The 17,041-nt window shown below is 50.7% G+C and overlaps 8 protein-coding genes across 8 annotated transcripts; 4 read left to right on the forward strand and 4 right to left on the reverse strand.

The window, feature by feature from the left end:
• Positions 1–376: 376 nt before the first annotated feature.
• On the forward strand, positions 377–1,979 carry BJY04DRAFT_168737 (SEC14 family lipid-binding protein). The gene is made up of 4 exons (XM_073709177.1): positions 377–766; positions 832–955; positions 1,021–1,836; positions 1,920–1,979. Exons 1-3 carry the CDS (start codon positions 525–527, stop codon positions 1,627–1,629), a joined length of 975 nt encoding a protein of 324 aa, XP_073574479.1. The 5' UTR covers positions 377–524; the 3' UTR covers positions 1,630–1,836; positions 1,920–1,979.
• On the reverse strand, positions 1,938–3,215 carry BJY04DRAFT_168731 (uncharacterized protein). Its single transcript, XM_073709176.1, has 2 exons — positions 2,976–3,215; positions 1,938–2,914 (listed from the first exon to the last, which is right to left on the reverse strand). The coding sequence occupies exons 1-2, from the start codon at positions 3,150–3,152 to the stop codon at positions 2,246–2,248; spliced, it is 846 nt and encodes a 281-aa protein (XP_073574480.1). The 5' UTR covers positions 3,153–3,215; the 3' UTR covers positions 1,938–2,245.
• A 181-nt stretch (positions 3,216–3,396) lies between these two features.
• BJY04DRAFT_181701 (uncharacterized protein) lies at positions 3,397–5,149 on the forward strand. The gene is made up of 2 exons (XM_073710230.1): positions 3,397–4,621; positions 4,670–5,149. Exons 1-2 carry the CDS (start codon positions 3,545–3,547, stop codon positions 5,066–5,068), a joined length of 1,476 nt encoding a protein of 491 aa, XP_073574481.1. The 5' UTR covers positions 3,397–3,544; the 3' UTR covers positions 5,069–5,149.
• Positions 5,150–5,293: 144 nt separating this feature from the next.
• BJY04DRAFT_181702 (uncharacterized protein) lies at positions 5,294–8,013 on the forward strand. The gene has a single exon (XM_073710231.1). The coding sequence runs from the start codon at positions 5,373–5,375 to the stop codon at positions 7,941–7,943; it is 2,571 nt and encodes an 856-aa protein (XP_073574482.1). The 5' UTR covers positions 5,294–5,372; the 3' UTR covers positions 7,944–8,013.
• Positions 8,014–9,030, reverse strand: BJY04DRAFT_181704 (peptide alpha-N-acetyltransferase MAK3). The gene is made up of 2 exons (XM_073710232.1): positions 8,574–9,030; positions 8,014–8,484 (listed from the first exon to the last, which is right to left on the reverse strand). The coding sequence occupies exons 1-2, from the start codon at positions 8,961–8,963 to the stop codon at positions 8,218–8,220; spliced, it is 657 nt and encodes a 218-aa protein (XP_073574483.1). The 5' UTR covers positions 8,964–9,030; the 3' UTR covers positions 8,014–8,217.
• A 126-nt stretch (positions 9,031–9,156) lies between these two features.
• BJY04DRAFT_168760 (phospholipid:diacylglycerol acyltransferase) lies at positions 9,157–11,408 on the forward strand. The gene is made up of 3 exons (XM_073709180.1): positions 9,157–9,621; positions 9,678–11,085; positions 11,155–11,408. Exons 1-3 carry the CDS (start codon positions 9,298–9,300, stop codon positions 11,295–11,297), a joined length of 1,875 nt encoding a protein of 624 aa, XP_073574484.1. The 5' UTR covers positions 9,157–9,297; the 3' UTR covers positions 11,298–11,408.
• Positions 11,409–11,757: 349 nt separating this feature from the next.
• BJY04DRAFT_168757 (uncharacterized protein) lies at positions 11,758–12,288 on the reverse strand. Its single transcript, XM_073709179.1, has one exon. The coding sequence runs from the start codon at positions 12,184–12,186 to the stop codon at positions 11,851–11,853; it is 336 nt and encodes a 111-aa protein (XP_073574485.1). The 5' UTR covers positions 12,187–12,288; the 3' UTR covers positions 11,758–11,850.
• Positions 12,289–12,683: 395 nt separating this feature from the next.
• BJY04DRAFT_168755 (phosphatase PAP2 family protein) lies at positions 12,684–14,223 on the reverse strand. Its single transcript, XM_073709178.1, has 2 exons — positions 13,723–14,223; positions 12,684–13,670 (listed from the first exon to the last, which is right to left on the reverse strand). The coding sequence occupies exons 1-2, from the start codon at positions 14,142–14,144 to the stop codon at positions 12,773–12,775; spliced, it is 1,320 nt and encodes a 439-aa protein (XP_073574486.1). The 5' UTR covers positions 14,145–14,223; the 3' UTR covers positions 12,684–12,772.
• Positions 14,224–17,041: the final 2,818 nt, after the last annotated feature.

Genomic DNA, 17,041 nt, shown 5'->3' on the forward strand with positions numbered 1-17,041 from the left:
TAACATGGATCAATAGCAAATAGGAGCATCTGCCGCACCCACGTCACGGTGGCTGAGGCTGCTGCGAGGATGACGTGAAACGAGGCAATGAATTCTTGATGAAGAACCTCATTCGTATTGCAACTGTCTCTCAAGCCAGTCTCAGTAGTGTCTCCTAGCAACGGACTCCAACTTGTTACGCCGTGGATGGAGTATACTCTGTGGCTGACCGCCTTGAACCCCTCCTGAAGTTGACTAGTCCACTTCTTCAGCTGTTTCTGTCCCAAAACTGGTCGTCCCTCTCTCTCCGCTCTTTTCGTTTCTCCTGCATTGCCTCACGAATTCCTTTCGCTCTTGGCTTTGTTCGAGAATTTTTTAAAAGAGATTCGAATCCTTCTTGTGGCTCTTGTTCCACGGCTGATCCGTTCTCTCTGATCCATCTCCACTCTCTCCGTCTATCACCCCCGATCAATCCACCACCAGGAACTACCAGCAGTTAGAACCCTCAATCCATTCTCCTCCAGCCCCGACTATCCGCTATCACAATGGCTACCGCTACTGAAAGCCAAAAGGCCCCTTCGTCCAAATATGACGACTATGATTTCCCTACTACCGCTCCAGAGCCTCAACCAGGCCACTCTGGCCATACCACTCCCGAGCAGGATGCCAAAGTAGAGCAGCTTCGGAGTGAACTTGAGCAGGAAGGCTACACCGAGAGGCTAGACACTCTGACTTTGCTGCGCTTTCTGAGGGCACGGAAGTTCGATGTTGCCGCATCCAAGGCCATGTATGCCTCCTCCGACCTTGGCAACCGCTCCGAGCTATCCGACTAATCTCTCTGGTTCCCAACAGGTTCGTCGCGAGTGAGAAGTGGAGGAAAGAATTTGGCACAGATGAGCTGGCTCGAACCTTCGACTACGTCGAGAAACCAGAGGTCTTCAAGTACTACCCCCAGTACTATCACAAAACAGACAAGGTATGCTGAAATGCCCGATACCTCCTGCCTGTTAGCACGCCAACTAACCACCTGGCTCCGTCTAGGATGGCCGTCCTGTTTACATCGAAAAGCTCGGCAAGATCGACCTCAATGCATTGGGTAAAATTACTTCTGATGAGCGCATGCTGAAGAACCTTGTTACCGAGTACGAGCGATTCGCTGATGACCGACTCCCCGCTTGCTCGCGAAAGGCCGGAAAACTGATTGAAACATCCTGCACTATCTTTGACTTGAAAGGCGTTGGACTCATGAGCGCCTCCTCCGTTTACGGATACCTAAGCCGGGCCTCCGCCGTCTCTCAGGATTACTACCCCGAGCGACTCGGAAAGCTCTATCTGATCAACGCTCCCTGGGGATTCAGCACAGTCTTCAGTGTAGTCAAGGGCTTTTTAGACCCCGTCACTGTCAACAAGATCAACGTCCTTGGCTCCGGCTATGCCAGCGAGCTGCAGAAGCAAATCCCCAAGGAGAACCTTCCGAAGGAGTTCGGCGGTGAGTGTAACTGTGAGCAAGGGTGCGAGTACAGCGATGCCGGCCCATGGCACGACCCGGAATGGTCTCATCCTCCTAAGTGGGCTGCTTCCAAGGAGGACAAGGAAACTGGCGTCGAGCAGACATCCCAAGCTACAGAAGCCCCTCAGCCCACCGCCTAGACTCAAGACCGTTGTCTGATCTAAGAATACTCCATCCCACTACTATCTATCTCTTTTATTGGTCTTTCCTGGTATCTTGGATCCACATGGTAAAAGCTCAGGCTCTTTTCCCTACCTTTTCTCTTTCATATCGTCTATAGATATTTTGCCCTAAGTGAGGCTGCGTCGTTTCGTCATCCTATTCTCCCAACTTCATGAGCCTGGTTTGTATGTTATACGTTTCTTTCGTTATCGTCGTCGGCCGACTGTCGTTTCTCTCAAATGCTCACTCGTGGTGAAATATATCGCAGTGTCTGTTTGCAAGTCTTATAGATCGGAGCTAGGGTGTTGAAGGTGTCGGAGGTGTTGAATATGTTGAGGGTCGAGAGGATGAGGGGGGGTGAGGTTGGACAGAATGAATAACATCGAAATACTATAACAGTAGACGCTCTTATCCGGGTACTTTGTTTTGTGTTAGCGGATTCGTAAGTACATAAGAGACAGAAAAGATCTGAACACGGAAACAATATAATAGCTAAGTTGGTATCACCCTGAACGCCGCTCCAACCCAAATTCCAAACCGAAGCCGAAGCAAATGAGCAAAGATCGAATTCAACGAAAGAAGAATAAAGAGAGATCAGATTTTCTCTACAAACTCAACCGCCCGACCAGCCCGCTCTGCCTTTCCTACAGTCGATGCTAGCGCATTCCCGTCAATACCGTCAGTATCGGTTCCCGCATCGTCCTCTCCAGGTCTAGCTTCACCCTGGAGCCGGAGCAAAGCCCGTAAAGTGTCTTCGTATGCATCTGCGATTTCTCCGTTCCGCCACCGCTCGGCTTCCTGCTCTGTCCCGAGGGGAATTTCTAGGTTCCACTCTGGTCTGGGCTTTGTCGTTCGCTGCGGTCTCTTCGCCGTAGCCGGACCTGATTCTGCTGTGGTGTTTTCTGAATGGTCTTGCGGTTGTTTCGCATCTGCATCCGCACCACCCATCTCGACATCGCCGTCTCCATCTTCATCTTCCGAATCCAGTGCCTCCTCTTCGATCGCTTTCCTCAGCTCCTCTGCGTACCCCCTCGCCGCCCGACCAGGCGCATCCCTTCTCAACTGCGCAACCGCCGTCGTCAACGACTCCAACTGCGCATACAAAGACGTAACCCTTGCCGCCAACTTCCCGTCAAAAGGCTCATACTCGATTGTTTCGGTGGGGGAGGTAAATGCGCCCGGGAAGGGAAACTCAGGTGAGGAAGAATCAAGGCCGTTAATTGTTATTGAGGGGGTTGCGGAGGTGAATGTGCGGGTTATGAACTGGTTAAATCATTAGTTTGTGCAGTGGTGTGGCTGGGGGCGTAATTGGGAGGGAAAGTACATCATCAACTAATTCACGAACACGCTCGCGCATGGGATCGGGCTCTTCGGACTGCGTTGCGGAGGGTGGGAGGTGGAGGTCGAGTTTTTGGCGGGAGACGGCGACGGCGTTGCCGTGGAGGTAGGTGAAATCTAAGGGAGATTGAAGTTCAATTTTGCGGTAGTGTGAGGAATCCATTGTTAATTTAACTCGGTGGCGAGTATAGCCAGATGCTAAAGGCGTTGAAGCGGAGTATTATTTGATATGGAGAGACAGACGCGTCGGACTTGGAGATGGCGCGGAGGGGGAGCTAACTGGTGCCTGAGTGCCTTGTCGCCTGAAGATTCCGGAAGTAAATGCTGCAGATGAATGTTGCTGCCTGAGGACAAAGCCCTGCAGCTGCAGATCAAGCCCCACATTAACGTCATTCTCGATCGATCGGCTGTTTCTTCTTGATTTCGACGAAAGTAGGGGGTGTTTCAAGCTATTTTCCTTGTGGCCTTTACTTGTGCTTTTCTACGACCATGTCGAAGAATCTAGGAGGCTGAATAAGGAGATTCTGGCTCGGCTGACGCTGTTGGTGATGTGCGATGGAACTCCAGCTTGTGGATAACACGGCGCCCGCCGAGCGCCCTACTGACGATGCCGCCGTTTCGAGAACAACAACCACCACTAGCACAGGCTCAAAGATATGGAGCCGTCCATCGATACGCGCAGGAAGGAAGAAACGCAAGTACGCGAAATGGCAGCCTGAGCGGTTAGGCCTTGCGAGCGATCCTACGGAGTCGGACCTGTCCTCTGATGAGAGGGAGTTGATACGGGAGGGAACGAACACGAATGCCCCTACAAATGCGAGTACGATCCAGGAGAGTGTAAACGGGTATCGGTCGGGCTCAAGTGTCCAGGAGCGAGATAGTGAGCAAGCACAGCAGCAACAACTGCAGCAACAAGAGACTCGCGCGAGCACCAAGTCTACACATCAGTCGAAGAACCACCCAAAGATCTGCGGTTTGAAACCGAATAGCGAGCTGGATATCCTGTACGAAAACCAACGTGGCTGGTTTTTCTTCGGCATCCCACTCTACTCCGATCGGTCACTCCTCAATCTCGACCCAGCCCCTTGGCTAAATGCTGTTGGAAAACGGAGCTTTGTCAACATCACAAATGCACAGGTTCCCGACCCCAGTTGGGAATGGGCGTGGAAGACTTGGTACGTGGACATGTCGGGAGATGTGGACGAACAGGGGTGGCAATATTCGTTCTCCTTCGGATCTTCACCATGGCATGGAACACATCCTTTCTGGCACTCGTTTGTTCGGCGACGGCGATGGGTGAGATTGCGCGTGAAACGGGCTGGCCATACTAGGCAGAGTCGGACGGGGTTGGAGATGGCACATCGGTTGAATGAGGACTACTTTACCATACATTCGGCTGTGAAGTCGAAGAGAGCCTCTATGACCGGGTCAGAAAGGGGCTCCAGACCAACGTCCATGGTTATAGCTCGCAACGGCGGTCACGAGGAAGAAGAAATGGAGTTGGATGAGATTAAAAGTATACCTGCACTGATGTTTGCCTTGAAAGGGGCTATCGTGGACCGAGACAAACTCGATGCTGTGAAAAGATTTGTTGACGAAGGGGGCCCAGAGCTTTATTATTTGGATGGGAGGGTATGTGCTATGTGTTTAATCACCATGACCTGATGCTGACACATTCAGATCCCGGAAATCATGACCCGGCTCGTCTACCAAGCATCTCGGTGGCAGCTCCTCACGTATTTGAAGGACACCATCGAAGAACTGTCCCAGAAGCAACAAGAACAAGATTCACAGCCCGGAAAACAGTTGTCCGAGGATTTGGGTCGCAAACAAGACTACCTCTCCCGGGCAGCCAACACAGCGGAGCGGCATCTCAGCAGCCCTGAAGTACTCCAGGAACCTGCTGAGAGCAACAGAGAGTCTGTCCCTGACATGCTAGACCTTACCCCGGGCACAAAGAGAGATAGCCTCCTCTCAAGATTCTCAGGTCGGTTTTCGTTCAAACCAATGGATAATGGGGGTGAGATTAGGGGCATCCCGAGAGAAGCGGAGATTGGGCATGACTTTCACATCTATTGATTTCGACCTCGAACCAGTATCATTAACACCATATCATTCTTGTATATATACTATCCATAACATGAAACATTAAAACATTCAGATCGACCAAACTGCAGGAATATTATTCTTAAGAATAAGCACAACCAAAGCTGTCGACATACCGCCTTCGGCAGTATAAGCGGCCAAATATTTCCGTTCCCGAAAAAGCAGCGCTCCATGCTCAGGAAAATGCCCAGGTTTCCTCCCGTCTTGACGGTCAACATTCGCCCGGTTACATTGCCTATGTCTCGACATTGTGACATCCAATATATTATATCGAAACATGCTCCCTTGCGGTCGCCCGGCGCTGAAAAAATGCGGCCTCTCGGTCTCGACCGCTCCCAACCCCGGGTTTCGTCACAGTCTCAATCACAATCGCAGCTCACTCAACCATGAACCTCTCCTTTTTCTCTACCCGCGATGGTTCTCAGCCTCGGTAAGGCAGCAAAAAAGAGCGGCCTATCGAGCTGTTTCAGCGCGAAATGCGCGCGGTACCTCGCGGTCAAGAGAGATCAATGCGCGTGGGCGTACTCGAACCCTTACGCGAGGACAGACACGGACACGCAGCAGGACACGGACGGGCTTCATTTCGATGCTAACTAGAAGGAAGCTACTGGGCCCAAACCTCCAAGATTCCAAAACCTTATCTGCTACGGCCACAAGTTCGACGGAGTCCCAAATCGCCACAGAGACGGGCGTACCGGCCGATGGAGAACAGAGGCGTTTAGTTGGTGATGACGGGAAATTTAGCCCGTTCCTAGGGCTAGAAAAGGCTATGGGATTGCGGCCGAAATCATCGTCTTTCAGAGCGCCCACATGGGGATTTGTGGCGAGACTGAAAACGGCAAGGAAACGGCTGGCATTGGCCAGGAAATCAGGGGACCTAGACACTACCTTAGAGGGGTCAGAAGAAACTATACAGCAAGATGCCACCGAATCCTCGCCTGATCGTGTGAAGCCAGATCCGCGAAGTCACCTGCGACATTTGACACCCTTACAACGAAACAGAGTACTTCGTCGGTCCGTGCAACTACGCAGCTCACCAGTGAAGGGACGCCACTCGATATATGTTACGTTGAAGAAATTACTTGAGAGAGCAGAGAGACAGGGGGCGGCGGAAGTCCTCATCAAATCGAGGTCCACAAAGCGATCTGACTTGGCACGGAGAGAGCTCCTTGCTCCCGATGAGACGATCGCTGCTATCGCTGGTGTGTCCCATCTTTTCTCTGAAGCCGAGAACATCTTTTACGTAAGGTTGTTGAACGGCTGTCGGGTGCAAGTGCTAGCTGCCAACGAGAGTGAAGGACAATATCGAAAAATCATTATTTGGGGCACAGATCAAGCTACGAAACTGCTTGAAACTCGTATCAAGCGGATACAGAAACTTCAAGAAAACGGGGATCCCTTGCTCGAGCCTCAAAAACCTCTCGTTCCCGTTTTTCCCTCTCTAATGGCACTCGAGCGCAAAGGCATTCCCAAGCCTTTGGTTAGGGGAGTCTGGACGAGCGGTCCGTGGCGGACACCACCTGACATAGTTTCCCTTGTCGACCAGTTAGACAAAGTATCCTCAGTCAAGGATTTTCTAGCAAAGACGGAGGCACTCACTAGACCTCGAGAGGGAAAGCACTCTCAACTGGTTCATAATGCCCTGTCGATTTTGTTCGACAGTGAAGACAAAAAACACTTGGTTTCTACAGCGGCGCTCAATCACGCGATTTCGTACCTATTCCAAAACGGGCATCCGAAAGGTGCAATGCACCTGCTTGAATGTGCTGGGCATGTTGCAACTGTGGATACTTTCAATATAGTCTTAAAGTCCTTGGCCCAGCATCAGAACCTTTTCGGCTTTGGCCGTCACCTGCAACGCATGATTGCGGCCCGCATCCAGCCTGACGCTGTTACCTGGCTAACATTCCTCGACTGCCTCATTTCGCCTTTATCGAAAGCAAGTGTGGTTGGAGTAATGCGGAAGAGGCGATACCTCGAGAATCGTTATATTGCACGCAAAGTACTGTACTCGACGATCCAGGAGATATTCATGGCAGATCTCAAGAAGGGCAAAAGCGTGGATGAATTCTTTGAAAGTATCACCAAAAATGCTGCCACGAACTACTTCCCTGGGCACGTAATCAAACGAATGTTCAGTGTAACAAGCCAGTTGAAAGATCTATCTGGCACATACAGGCTTTTGGATATATGCCGCGAGAATATGCTCCCTCTAACAAGCATGGCAATTGGTGATCTCATCCGATCAATTCCCGACAACACCGTCTCTGCCCTAAATCTCGTGTTCCCGGTTCTTGAGAGCACACATGGCCGTCTCCAGATGAAGGCATTCGAGCAGCTTTTCTTTCACGCCTTCCGAAACCAAAACTATAACATATGCCGTGTTCTTTGGAGATATGCCTGCATGCAAGGAAAAACTTCCAATTTGATGAGAAACCAACTATCCTTCTACCTCACCCAAAACAAGCCAACCACTGGCCAGACAGAGGAAGAGGGTCTCTGGCACGTCAGCGCCGCTAAAGTCATCGTCGGCGTCTGCTTCCATCTCCGCAAGGACCGTAAGTTACTCAGCCTGATCCCTAAGGAGTTCCACGACAATCCTCTTGCGAGCATCATAAACTCGGGCCCGACCGATGGGGAGCTGCGCCAGCGGCAGCGCGCCATAGCCAGGGCAATGCTCAAGCATGATGTCGAAATTGGCAAATGGTATCGTCCGATGTATTCTTTAGCACACATGCTGGACGCAGCTGCTGTGTTAGATGCGGAGTGGAAGGGCGTTCCACGTCCTACGCAGTGGCTTGTGCAGAATGCTATAGAAGTGCCGGTGAAACTGGGTAGCGTCTCTTGAGTACTATACTACTCTTCACCTGACAGGAGTCTGACCACTAACCTTGAATACAAAGGTTTCGAGCATATATAGTCTCTAATATGCTTGTTGTACTATATATTCTTTTGTATAAATACACCTCTACTATACCACCATACACCGCACTTTCGGTTCGAACGCCTACATAATCAACATTACCAAATCAATTCGATCTATACCCGACCTATGCAATTGCCATCATCATCATCATTAGAATCGTAACCAAACTCGCAAACCAAAAGCACACAGTCAATCCTCAAGCACCGTTCTCTCGCAACAGCGGCGCCGCCGGTGGGATTGGAGGAGGCGGAAGAACCGCAGCACTGTAACTTTGATCCGGAGGTGGTCCGTACGGGTCAAATGACGAGTGAATTGATCCCACTCCCTCCTTTAGATATAGTACAAGCCGGTAAGCTGAGTTCCCATTTAGATAATATCGATGCAGCCGTTTACTGCGCAAGAACCCCAGTCGCTCGTAGAGCTTTATAGCCGCCGTGTTTGTAATCTCGGTTTCGAGGGCAATCTATAATCAACCAAGGCATGAGTGCTCTTTCCTTGTAACAAGCAGACAAACAAGAACTCCAAGAAGGTGGAGATAGAAGGAATACAAACCTCATCCGCCCCCCTCCCCACCATCGCATCAATTGCCATCCTCACCAACTTTGTCGCAATGCCCTTTCCCCTATAGCCCTCGCTCACAGCCAACATGGCAATATACCCACGCATCGGCCCACCCCTGTGCGGCTCGAGCTTGGAGACGACGACCCCCACCATTGTTTCCTCCTTCGTAACGGGATCCGTGTCCATGGCCATAAAGCAGAGGTCGCCCCATTGATAGAGGAAGTAGCGGTAGACGTAGATGCTATAGGGTTCGGAAAGGTCTTTGGATATGAGCTGGCGCATTGCGGAGACATAGGTTTCCTCGTGGGTGGGGGTGTAACGGGTGTAGTGGAGGGTGGAGTCGGAGGAGTGATTTGAAGGAGGGGGGTTTGTTGAAGCCATTCTGATTACAGAGAGAAAGAGAGATGGCCGTAGAGGCGAGCAGGCAGAACGAGAGTGTTGGTGGTGTTTGGGGTGGAGTGACGGAGTGGGAATGAAGTCCGCCGGAGATGTTTTTTCGCGCAGCATGTGATTCTGATTTCATCTCTAGCTTATCGGTGGTTGGGGGCTCTCCATTTCCGTTCGACTTCCTTGGAATAAATTCTTTTTACTTCCTATATCTTTTCTTCAATATACTCAAGCTTGGGTCTTTCTGCAGCTCTACCTAATCTTTTTCCCAGTCCCCCGTCCCAAACACCCTTAACCGGCGTCCCCGAACCATCCCCCTCCGCTCCCTATGCTCCGCCGTCGTCAAGTCAAAGACGACAACAACGACGATGTCCAATCCTCCACCCCCGCGGACTCGTCCCGAGAAGCGACTCCTCCTCGATCAGATCTGAAACCCAAGGCCAAACGGAACCAGTCCTTCCTGACAAAACCCAAGAGTAAACGACGCAATGGTTTGATTTTCGTGCTGGGTGGAGTCTTTGGCATCCTCTGCGCCGTGTTCTTTGCTCAGCAGCAGGATGTCATTAGTTTGGACTCGCTGATGGATCTGAATTTGGATACGTTGATGGATGTTATTCCACAAAGTATCATGAGAGATGCGCGGGAATTCTCGGTAAGCGCCATTGAGCTTCATGGTTGTGGGTGTTGGAGCTGATGTTGTCTGTATAGCAATCTGAGCGAGAGACGGTCAGTTACGATGCGTTTTCCGTCGGTCTTCACCTCCGCGCGCAGGGCGTTGAAGCGAAACACCCGATTATTATGGTGCCTGGTGTCATTTCAACCGGTCTAGAAAGCTGGGGCACTAGCCCTGCGTCACTGACGTACTTCCGCCGCAGACTCTGGGGTAGTTGGAGCATGATGCGGGCACTGGTGATGGACAAGGCGGAGTGGAAGAATCATATCATGCTGGATAAGGAGACCGGGCTGGATCCACCGGGAATTAAGCTGCGCGCGGCGCAGGGATTCGATGCCACCGACTTCTTCATCACTGGGTACTGGATTTGGAACAAGATATTGGAAAACCTCGCGAGTATCGGGTATGACCCGACTAATGCGTTCTCGGCGGCTTATGACTGGCGGCTATCGTACTTGAATCTCGAGGCTCGGGATCAGTACTTTAGCCGGCTAAAGTCCTATATTGAGACGGCGGTCCATGTGCGTGGTGAGAAGGTGACGCTCGCTTCACACAGTATGGGCTCACAGGTTGTCTTTTTCTTTTTCAAATGGGTTGAGAATCCCGCTCACGGAAACGGCGGATCAGACTGGGTGAACAGACACATCGCGAACTGGATCAACATCAGTGGGTGCATGCTCGGGGCCGTCAAGGGTCTCACAGCCGTGCTCTCGGGCGAAACACGCGACACAGCCCTCCTCAACGCCTTCGCTGTTTATGGACTCGAGAAATTTCTCTCCAGAGAAGAACGCCGCGAGCTCTTCCAAGCCATGCCCGGCATCTCCAGCATGCTTCCCAAGGGCGGCGAGGCAGTCTGGGGAAACTCCACCTGGGCACCGGACGACCAAGAAGGTCAACAAATTACCTACGGCAACCTCATCAACTTCCGCGAATCAAACTCCTCCCTCACACAAAAGAATCTCACAGTCCCCGAAAGTCTAGAATATCTCCTCGCCCAAAGCGAGGATTGGTACCGCGAACAAGTCAAAAGTAGCTACTCGCATGGCGTAGCACATACAACCACTGAAGTCGAAGCTAACGAAAACGACCCAAGAACCTGGCTAAACCCACTTGAAGCTCGTCTCCCTAAAGCGCCAGACATGAAAATCTTCTGCTTCTATGGCGTCGGCAAACCGACTGAACGGAGCTACTTCTATCAAGAGGAACGCGACCCTCTCGTCAACCTAAATGTTAGCATCGATACAACCGTGACAACAGAGAACGGCGCAGACCACGGCGTCATTCTCGGCGAGGGCGACGGCACAGTCTCACTCTTAAGTACTGGTTATATGTGCGCCAAGGGATGGCACATCAAACGCTTCAACCCGTCCGGTATCAAGGTCAAGGTCTACGAGATGCCACATGAGCCAGACCGGTTCTCACCGAGAGGTGGTCCGAATACAGGTATGCTTATTCTTAACATTTCTCAACACAATATCAGCAAGCATTTACTGATGTTATATGATATGATAGGCGACCACGTTGACATTCTCGGCCGTGCCTCACTGAACGACCTCATCCTCCGCGTCACCGGGGGCCGAGGCGAGGAAATCGAAGACACTTTTGTTTCCAGGATAAAAGAGTACGCGGAGAAAGTAAAGATTTATGAAGAGTGAGACGCTGGCTCCGCTGCCTTCAGAAAAAAAAAAGTATAAACCAAGTTTTAATCACGGATTGAATGACCCCTTTTTTGTATACATTACATACGTATCGATGATTTATAGAGAAGAGAACTTGAAGTACACGATTCTGACGTTATATTTAATCAATGAGACCTTGAACTGTTCCAAGGTTAGGTCAGGCCTTTGGATGGGTCGAGAGACTGGAGACCGACCTTTTACGAATGCTGTAATTTGCAACCGCAAATGGCAGTGTCAAGTTGCAGTAGTCTGTCGGGAACTTGTTTACCTTGCTTTCTTTGGTCGATTTGGAATACAGAGTAATTCTCTATTACAAGCAGATTATAGACAAAGTGGTCAATAGTATACAGGTTTCCTTCATAAATCATAACACTACCGGACTATAACTAATAATACTGCTGCTAGAGATAACTCTCCCCATCACACTATCCAAGGAGGGCATAGTAAAGGTAGATGAAGTAGGTAAGGTAGGAAGCGGGGCGTGAGTGAAGAGTTCAGGCGAGGTGAGGTAGGGTAAATTGTGAGAGCGTCAACCCCTAGCAAGCAAGTCATATACCGAGTTTCCCTCCTCGTACGTTGTCCGGTAATGCCAGAGGTAAAGCGTGCCCCCGTGGCCAGGTGTGATAACCCCAGGTAATCCGTGGATTTGCGAGTTTCCAGAAAAAGCGATTGGATAAACCATGCGAGCGAGCAAGGAAGAAGGACCATCCCTTTCCCTCTTTCTATATGCCAATGCAAAGTTTGGGATGCATCGAGATGCAAAAGTAAAAATATAAAAGCCTTCTATGCACAGCGAGTGAAGTGCAATGAATGAGAAAAAGGCGCCATTATTCCATGTTTTCCAATGAAAATGCTGCAATCCCATGCGCCAAGAGTGTGAGCGACCGACACGAAGAGTAAAAATAGTATATATCCATAGTCGAAGCGGAAAGTAAGAACGGGCTCGACCAGGTTAAAGGTAATAGCGAACGGCTGAAGTAGGAATCGATATGGTCTGTCCGAGGTAGGTGGCGGACATAATGTATACAAGCGAATGTCTCCAAGGGGGCATCAGAAGGTCTTCAAAGGGACTAAACATCGAAGCAATGTCTAGTCCCATTAGGTCCCATTAAGCGCTTCAGTATTAGTATTAAGACAGAGCAACGTGGCGCGATGGTGAGCGATAACCCGAGCCACAGTCGAGCCCAACGGCATGCGCAATGTGATCCATGTACAGTGAAAATCAAGTGAGGCGGAGAAAAAGAAGCACCCAAGCGAGTCCGAACCGAGGACATTAAGGTTGAACCGCAAATCGGGAGGCCGAAGCAAAGGTATTAAAGATGTACGTGTCGAGATCGGCTCGATGCAATAAAGCCAGAATGTCGTGAAATATTTAACGCCGTTTCATAAATAGATGCAGTGAAAAAAAAGGCGGATTGCTATTCGCAGGTCGAGGCTGCTAGCCCAAGCGTTCAAGGGCTGTAAGCATGTCTACCCGACTCAATGTCAGGCTGAGGAGATGTCAGACCTTCGGTTTCCCATGAGTAATGGTCGTCAACAGGGCTCAATGAGCCTGAAGATACAGATGACGAAGAGCCGACAGTCCACTCGTCGCTGTCGAGGTTGAAGTCTCCATCGTAGCTTCCGAGATCGTAGCCGTACTCAACGGCAGATTCACCATATTCAACATAGTCGTAGTCCCAACGGTAGGTCTTGTCAAGCTGAACACGAGGAAGGAATCGAGTCTTGGCGAAGTAGAAAGAGATGGCGGCGAGTAGACCACCAGCAACCAGGTCGACCGCGTAGTGATGAGAGAGATACATGGTCGCCCACCACATCCAGAGGGTGTAGGTAACGAATAGAGGCTTCAGGCGCGGGAAGACATGGCTCATGAAGAGCGCAGCCAGCGTTGAGTCTGCAGCATGCAACGATGGGAAGGCGCCGAAGACCACGGGTGATTGGTGGAAGCCGGAGGTATAGAGGTCAATGCCGAACAGCTTGTCAATGCGCGCGAGACCTGCAGGGTCGCCGTGAATGGAGTAATCTGCTGGGGCGAGACCGTAGCGGTTCTCATACCACGGAGGTGAGCAGGGGAAGGCCAACTGGATAGCAACCGCAGCCATGCTGATATAGCCGAATGTTCGCGCGAAAAGGGGCACAGTGCCAGGAGGTGCCCATATGAACATAATTAATGAGCAAACGACCGGGGCGCCGTAGTGGCAGATTCCATAAGGCAACCACGCTAACAAGTCAAGCACAACGTTCTGATGGGCAGATAGAATATTGCTGATGTTGGCGCCATAAAGGATATTCTCCAGTGCCGGCAGTACGCGAACCCAAATAGCAGGACGCCAGTCGCTTGGAATAAACCTAAATTGTTATCAGCGAAATGCTTTTTGGTTGTTGATATTCAGACACTCACTGGCAAGCGTAGAAGAATAGCAGCCATCCGGCAATTGGCAGAAAGGGGAGGAAGAATTGGCGAGTCAGAGGAAGTAGGAGCGAAAATAGGAGCATGGAGAAAATGGCTGTTTTTCCCACAGGTCCCGGCGATTCAATGACGGTAAGTGAGAAGATACCAACGATTAGAAGCAGCAGGTACTGGAAATCGTAGACGGTCCAGCGGTGGCTTTGAAGCGACCGTAGTGTATCTGAAGGCGATAACGACGTTTGTAGAGAAGCTATCGATGAGGTTGGAGACACTCGGCTGCGCAACTTGGACCTGAGCTTCCGCCGCATCCGATGTGGGACAAGCAGTTGTATCGAACGCCATGGGACTTGGATTTGAAGCTTTCCAAACTGGTTTTGCGTGCGGTCCTTCCACGTAGGAAGTGTGGTGTTCATCTTTGCGGCGAGCCTCGTGGGCAAGACTCAGCTGTATTCCTCCAAAAGTGTACTCTGTTCGTTTTTCTCGGGCGAGCTTTGCGAAAGGTCGAGTAGTTATAGGAAAACGCGAGTAACAAGTCCAATGCAGAGCTAGCGGAAAAGGGGGTCTCTCGGCGTCAAAATGACGATGGCGCTAGGCAGCGAGTTGTTGTTTCTGGGAAGTTTGACCCAACAAGCGCCTCAGTACGCGCAGAAAATGAAGAGCAGATTGAAGAGGGCGTAATGAGCGCAAGCTCCGGTCTCCAGCGGCCAAACGAGGTTGTCTGAGCCGTCACGTTGCAGGGAGGTTTCTCTGACGCAAGGCGGAAGAGCAAGGGTGAGCAGTTGAATAAGAAACCCGGAACGAAGAGGTCGCGAGGGTCGCAAATGGCCACGGAACCGGAGTAATGGTGTAGAGGGAGGGTTCGGATGACAAGGAGAGAAGAGAGAAGCACCGATAGGAGAAGAAAAGAAGAGAGACCACGATCAGAAGAGAAGATGAGGATTTTGCAGGAGCTGAGCAGCGAAGCGCCGAGTAAAGAGCCACGGACTGCGGCGGATACACGATCATGTATTGGTATTTCCTGTACGGAAGTATCTTGCTGGTAAAGTACGCTAGACCACAACAAGTAGTGCAAGCTCTGCCACTAAGCCTCGTGGGGTAGCCAATGAGCTACGCTAAGCCTCCTTGGGGCAGCCTCGGTGCCGGAGCACCGACGATCCGAGGGTGCCTGAAAGGAATCATCCAAGTGGGGTGGAAGAAATTCCTTCATCAACCAAACTATCGAGCCCTGATGTCCACTCTATCCAGCTTTGCTCTGGTTATTACTCTCATTGGATAGGGCCAGTTGTTCGTCCTTTGAGTCTTTGACACGACCTTACTCCGCTCGATGAGTAAGGGTGAGATTTACACCTGCAGCTTGTGAATCGCTTGCTGGCTTATCTTAGTGATGGCTCACTCATTCTCGCGGATGCAGCGGAACTGCCGGAGGTTACGGACTTCGCAAGCGCCGAGTCGAATGAATGAAATGTGATAAATACTCGTCGAGACAGTCGATGAATACGAATAAGAATTCAATCTCATGGTGAGGATATGCAGGACAGGGGAGCTCCAATCATTAGCAGTTCATTTCCCCCGACAGCCAACTGGAAGCCGCGGATCTCCAGCACCAATTTCGCTTGATCCATACCGGTTGTACAGCGGCTACAGCTCTATCCCATGAAGCTGTAACCTAGTTTGACGCCTACAGAGCGCATCCCAGCCATCTCTTTTCTACAACTATCATCCTTCGTCGCATCGGAGTGCCAGGCTCACTGAGCTGGCGGTTGTACCTGCGCAATGGCACTCTAAAAACCATGGATGGGCAGGAGCCCATAGTCTGACATCAAGATTCGGTCCTACTCTGTACGCAACTGTCGTGACCACGCCCATGTTTCTCTCAGACCTAAATCTCTTGGGTGAGAGATATCTTGTTCCTTGACCCCATAGTTATTCATATTCTTAAGAAGGACATACGAGTCAGATCCTCAGAAGGAGGCGTTGAAAGAGTTATGCATGCGCTATGTCACTTGGGCACACGAGACTGTCCCAGAAAGGGGAAGTGTGGCTAGATTACCGCGTTTAGTACAGTATTGAATACAGAGCGATACACAGGGAGAACACGGTAACCCGCTCGGATGAAGATCCATGATCACGCCTGCATCCAAGCCAGTCGAATGGTGCTCACTACCAGTGCCTGGCTGAATGAAGGCACAACCTGCCTTAGAAATACAGGTTCATTCAAGCACCAGCTGTCCAGTTGCACAAGTTCCTGGCCTGTGCCAGTTTGTTTTCGAATCGAGTGCTGACCCGACTGAGCGCAATTTACTGCGGTTTCAGGATTGATTAAAGGATGATTAAAGGGTGACCAGGCATCCAAGCTTCAGCACAGCCTCGCTTCTCCGATTACAGATTCCAGGGAGAGCTGTTTATCTTGACCCTAAGCTCTCCAAGGCTGTCGTATTCGTTCAGCTCGGGGTTCATCACTTCTCGTTGGCCCACGTCCATGCAGTGAGATCGGGCATGAATCATCGGAACATTTCATCAAAGATAGCGGGACCAATCTCGACTTCGAAAGGCAGTATGCTCCGTATATTACTCATGCTCCTCCATTCATAATTTCCCTGTGCCGTGTGTATATCAAGTGCACAGCCCCGCCAGGGCTCAACAATGATCATTGAGGCTTGGAGCATCTTGCTTGACATAGTAGTAGTAAGTACGACACTCAGGACCAGAGACCGCTCGTTATTCCAGCGCACTCATTATTGCAGAGTATATCCTCATCACAATGGAACCTTGTCTTCAACATGGCGCCATAAATTACATGACCTTCCCCACAAGGCAGTTCAAAGTGATTTCATCTCAACGGCCGAACTACATCATACCAAGTGTGGATCTCAGCCCTGCTGGCAGCTCTTGGTCTCTTTGCAAGAATCTCAGGGCTGACTACCACAGACTCTGATCCACGAGTTGCTGACTCGCTACCCTCGCCTCGAAATGGGAGGCTGCATAACGGGCATCAGCTGAGGGCTCGTTTGTGCTGTCGTCAAAGAGCAAACGACGTCAAAAGCGCAGCTAACCAATGAGGTCATCGCGCATATACATACAGATTGCTGTTCCGCTAGCATCCGGGGAGGATATGGTGCAGAACGGGGGCATTTCCAGGACCCTTGTTGAATTTCATGTTTTGGGGATTACCATGCCATAAAACATACCAGTAGGAAACAGCACCGATCGCGATAAATGAATCAAACGCGCGAATGTCCCTCAGAATAAACGGGACATCCTTCTCCTGGTTTGCCTCCAAGAGTACAGCCTCCCATTCTGGTCTGAAGTG

The sequence above is a fragment of the Aspergillus karnatakaensis genome (genome assembly GCF_047715665.1).
Source record: "Aspergillus karnatakaensis strain CBS 102800 unplaced genomic scaffold BJY04scaffold_9, whole genome shotgun sequence".
Taxonomy (NCBI): domain Eukaryota; kingdom Fungi; phylum Ascomycota; class Eurotiomycetes; order Eurotiales; family Aspergillaceae; genus Aspergillus; species Aspergillus karnatakaensis.

Bases quoted from the DNA above. Each gene is read 5' to 3' on its own strand.
- BJY04DRAFT_168737 (XM_073709177.1), top strand. From the start codon at position 525: ATGGCTACCGCTACTGAAAGCCAAAAGGCCCCTTCGTCCAAATATGAC. The intron at 767-831 runs GTATGCCTCCTC...GGTTCCCAACAG, and splicing joins GTTGCCGCATCCAAGGCCAT to GTTCGTCGCGAGTGAGAAGT. The intron at 956-1,020 runs GTATGCTGAAAT...GGCTCCGTCTAG, and splicing joins ACTATCACAAAACAGACAAG to GATGGCCGTCCTGTTTACAT.
- BJY04DRAFT_168731 (XM_073709176.1), bottom strand. From the start codon at position 3,152: ATGGATTCCTCACACTACCGCAAAATTGAACTTCAATCTCCCTTAGAT. The intron at 2,915-2,975 runs GTACTTTCCCTC...TGATTTAACCAG, and splicing joins TTCGTGAATTAGTTGATGAT to TTCATAACCCGCACATTCAC.
- BJY04DRAFT_181701 (XM_073710230.1), top strand. From the start codon at position 3,545: ATGGAACTCCAGCTTGTGGATAACACGGCGCCCGCCGAGCGCCCTACT. The intron at 4,622-4,669 runs GTATGTGCTATG...TGACACATTCAG, and splicing joins TTTATTATTTGGATGGGAGG to ATCCCGGAAATCATGACCCG.
- BJY04DRAFT_181702 (XM_073710231.1), top strand. From the start codon at position 5,373: ATGCTCCCTTGCGGTCGCCCGGCGCTGAAAAAATGCGGCCTCTCGGTC.
- BJY04DRAFT_181704 (XM_073710232.1), bottom strand. From the start codon at position 8,963: ATGGCTTCAACAAACCCCCCTCCTTCAAATCACTCCTCCGACTCCACC. The intron at 8,485-8,573 runs GTTTGTATTCCT...GGTTGATTATAG, and splicing joins TGGGGAGGGGGGCGGATGAG to ATTGCCCTCGAAACCGAGAT.
- BJY04DRAFT_168760 (XM_073709180.1), top strand. From the start codon at position 9,298: ATGCTCCGCCGTCGTCAAGTCAAAGACGACAACAACGACGATGTCCAA. The intron at 9,622-9,677 runs GTAAGCGCCATT...TTGTCTGTATAG, and splicing joins GAGATGCGCGGGAATTCTCG to CAATCTGAGCGAGAGACGGT. The intron at 11,086-11,154 runs GTATGCTTATTC...ATGATATGATAG, and splicing joins GAGAGGTGGTCCGAATACAG to GCGACCACGTTGACATTCTC.
- BJY04DRAFT_168757 (XM_073709179.1), bottom strand. From the start codon at position 12,186: ATGGGATTGCAGCATTTTCATTGGAAAACATGGAATAATGGCGCCTTT.
- BJY04DRAFT_168755 (XM_073709178.1), bottom strand. From the start codon at position 14,144: ATGAACACCACACTTCCTACGTGGAAGGACCGCACGCAAAACCAGTTT. The intron at 13,671-13,722 runs GTGAGTGTCTGA...ATAACAATTTAG, and splicing joins CTATTCTTCTACGCTTGCCA to GTTTATTCCAAGCGACTGGC.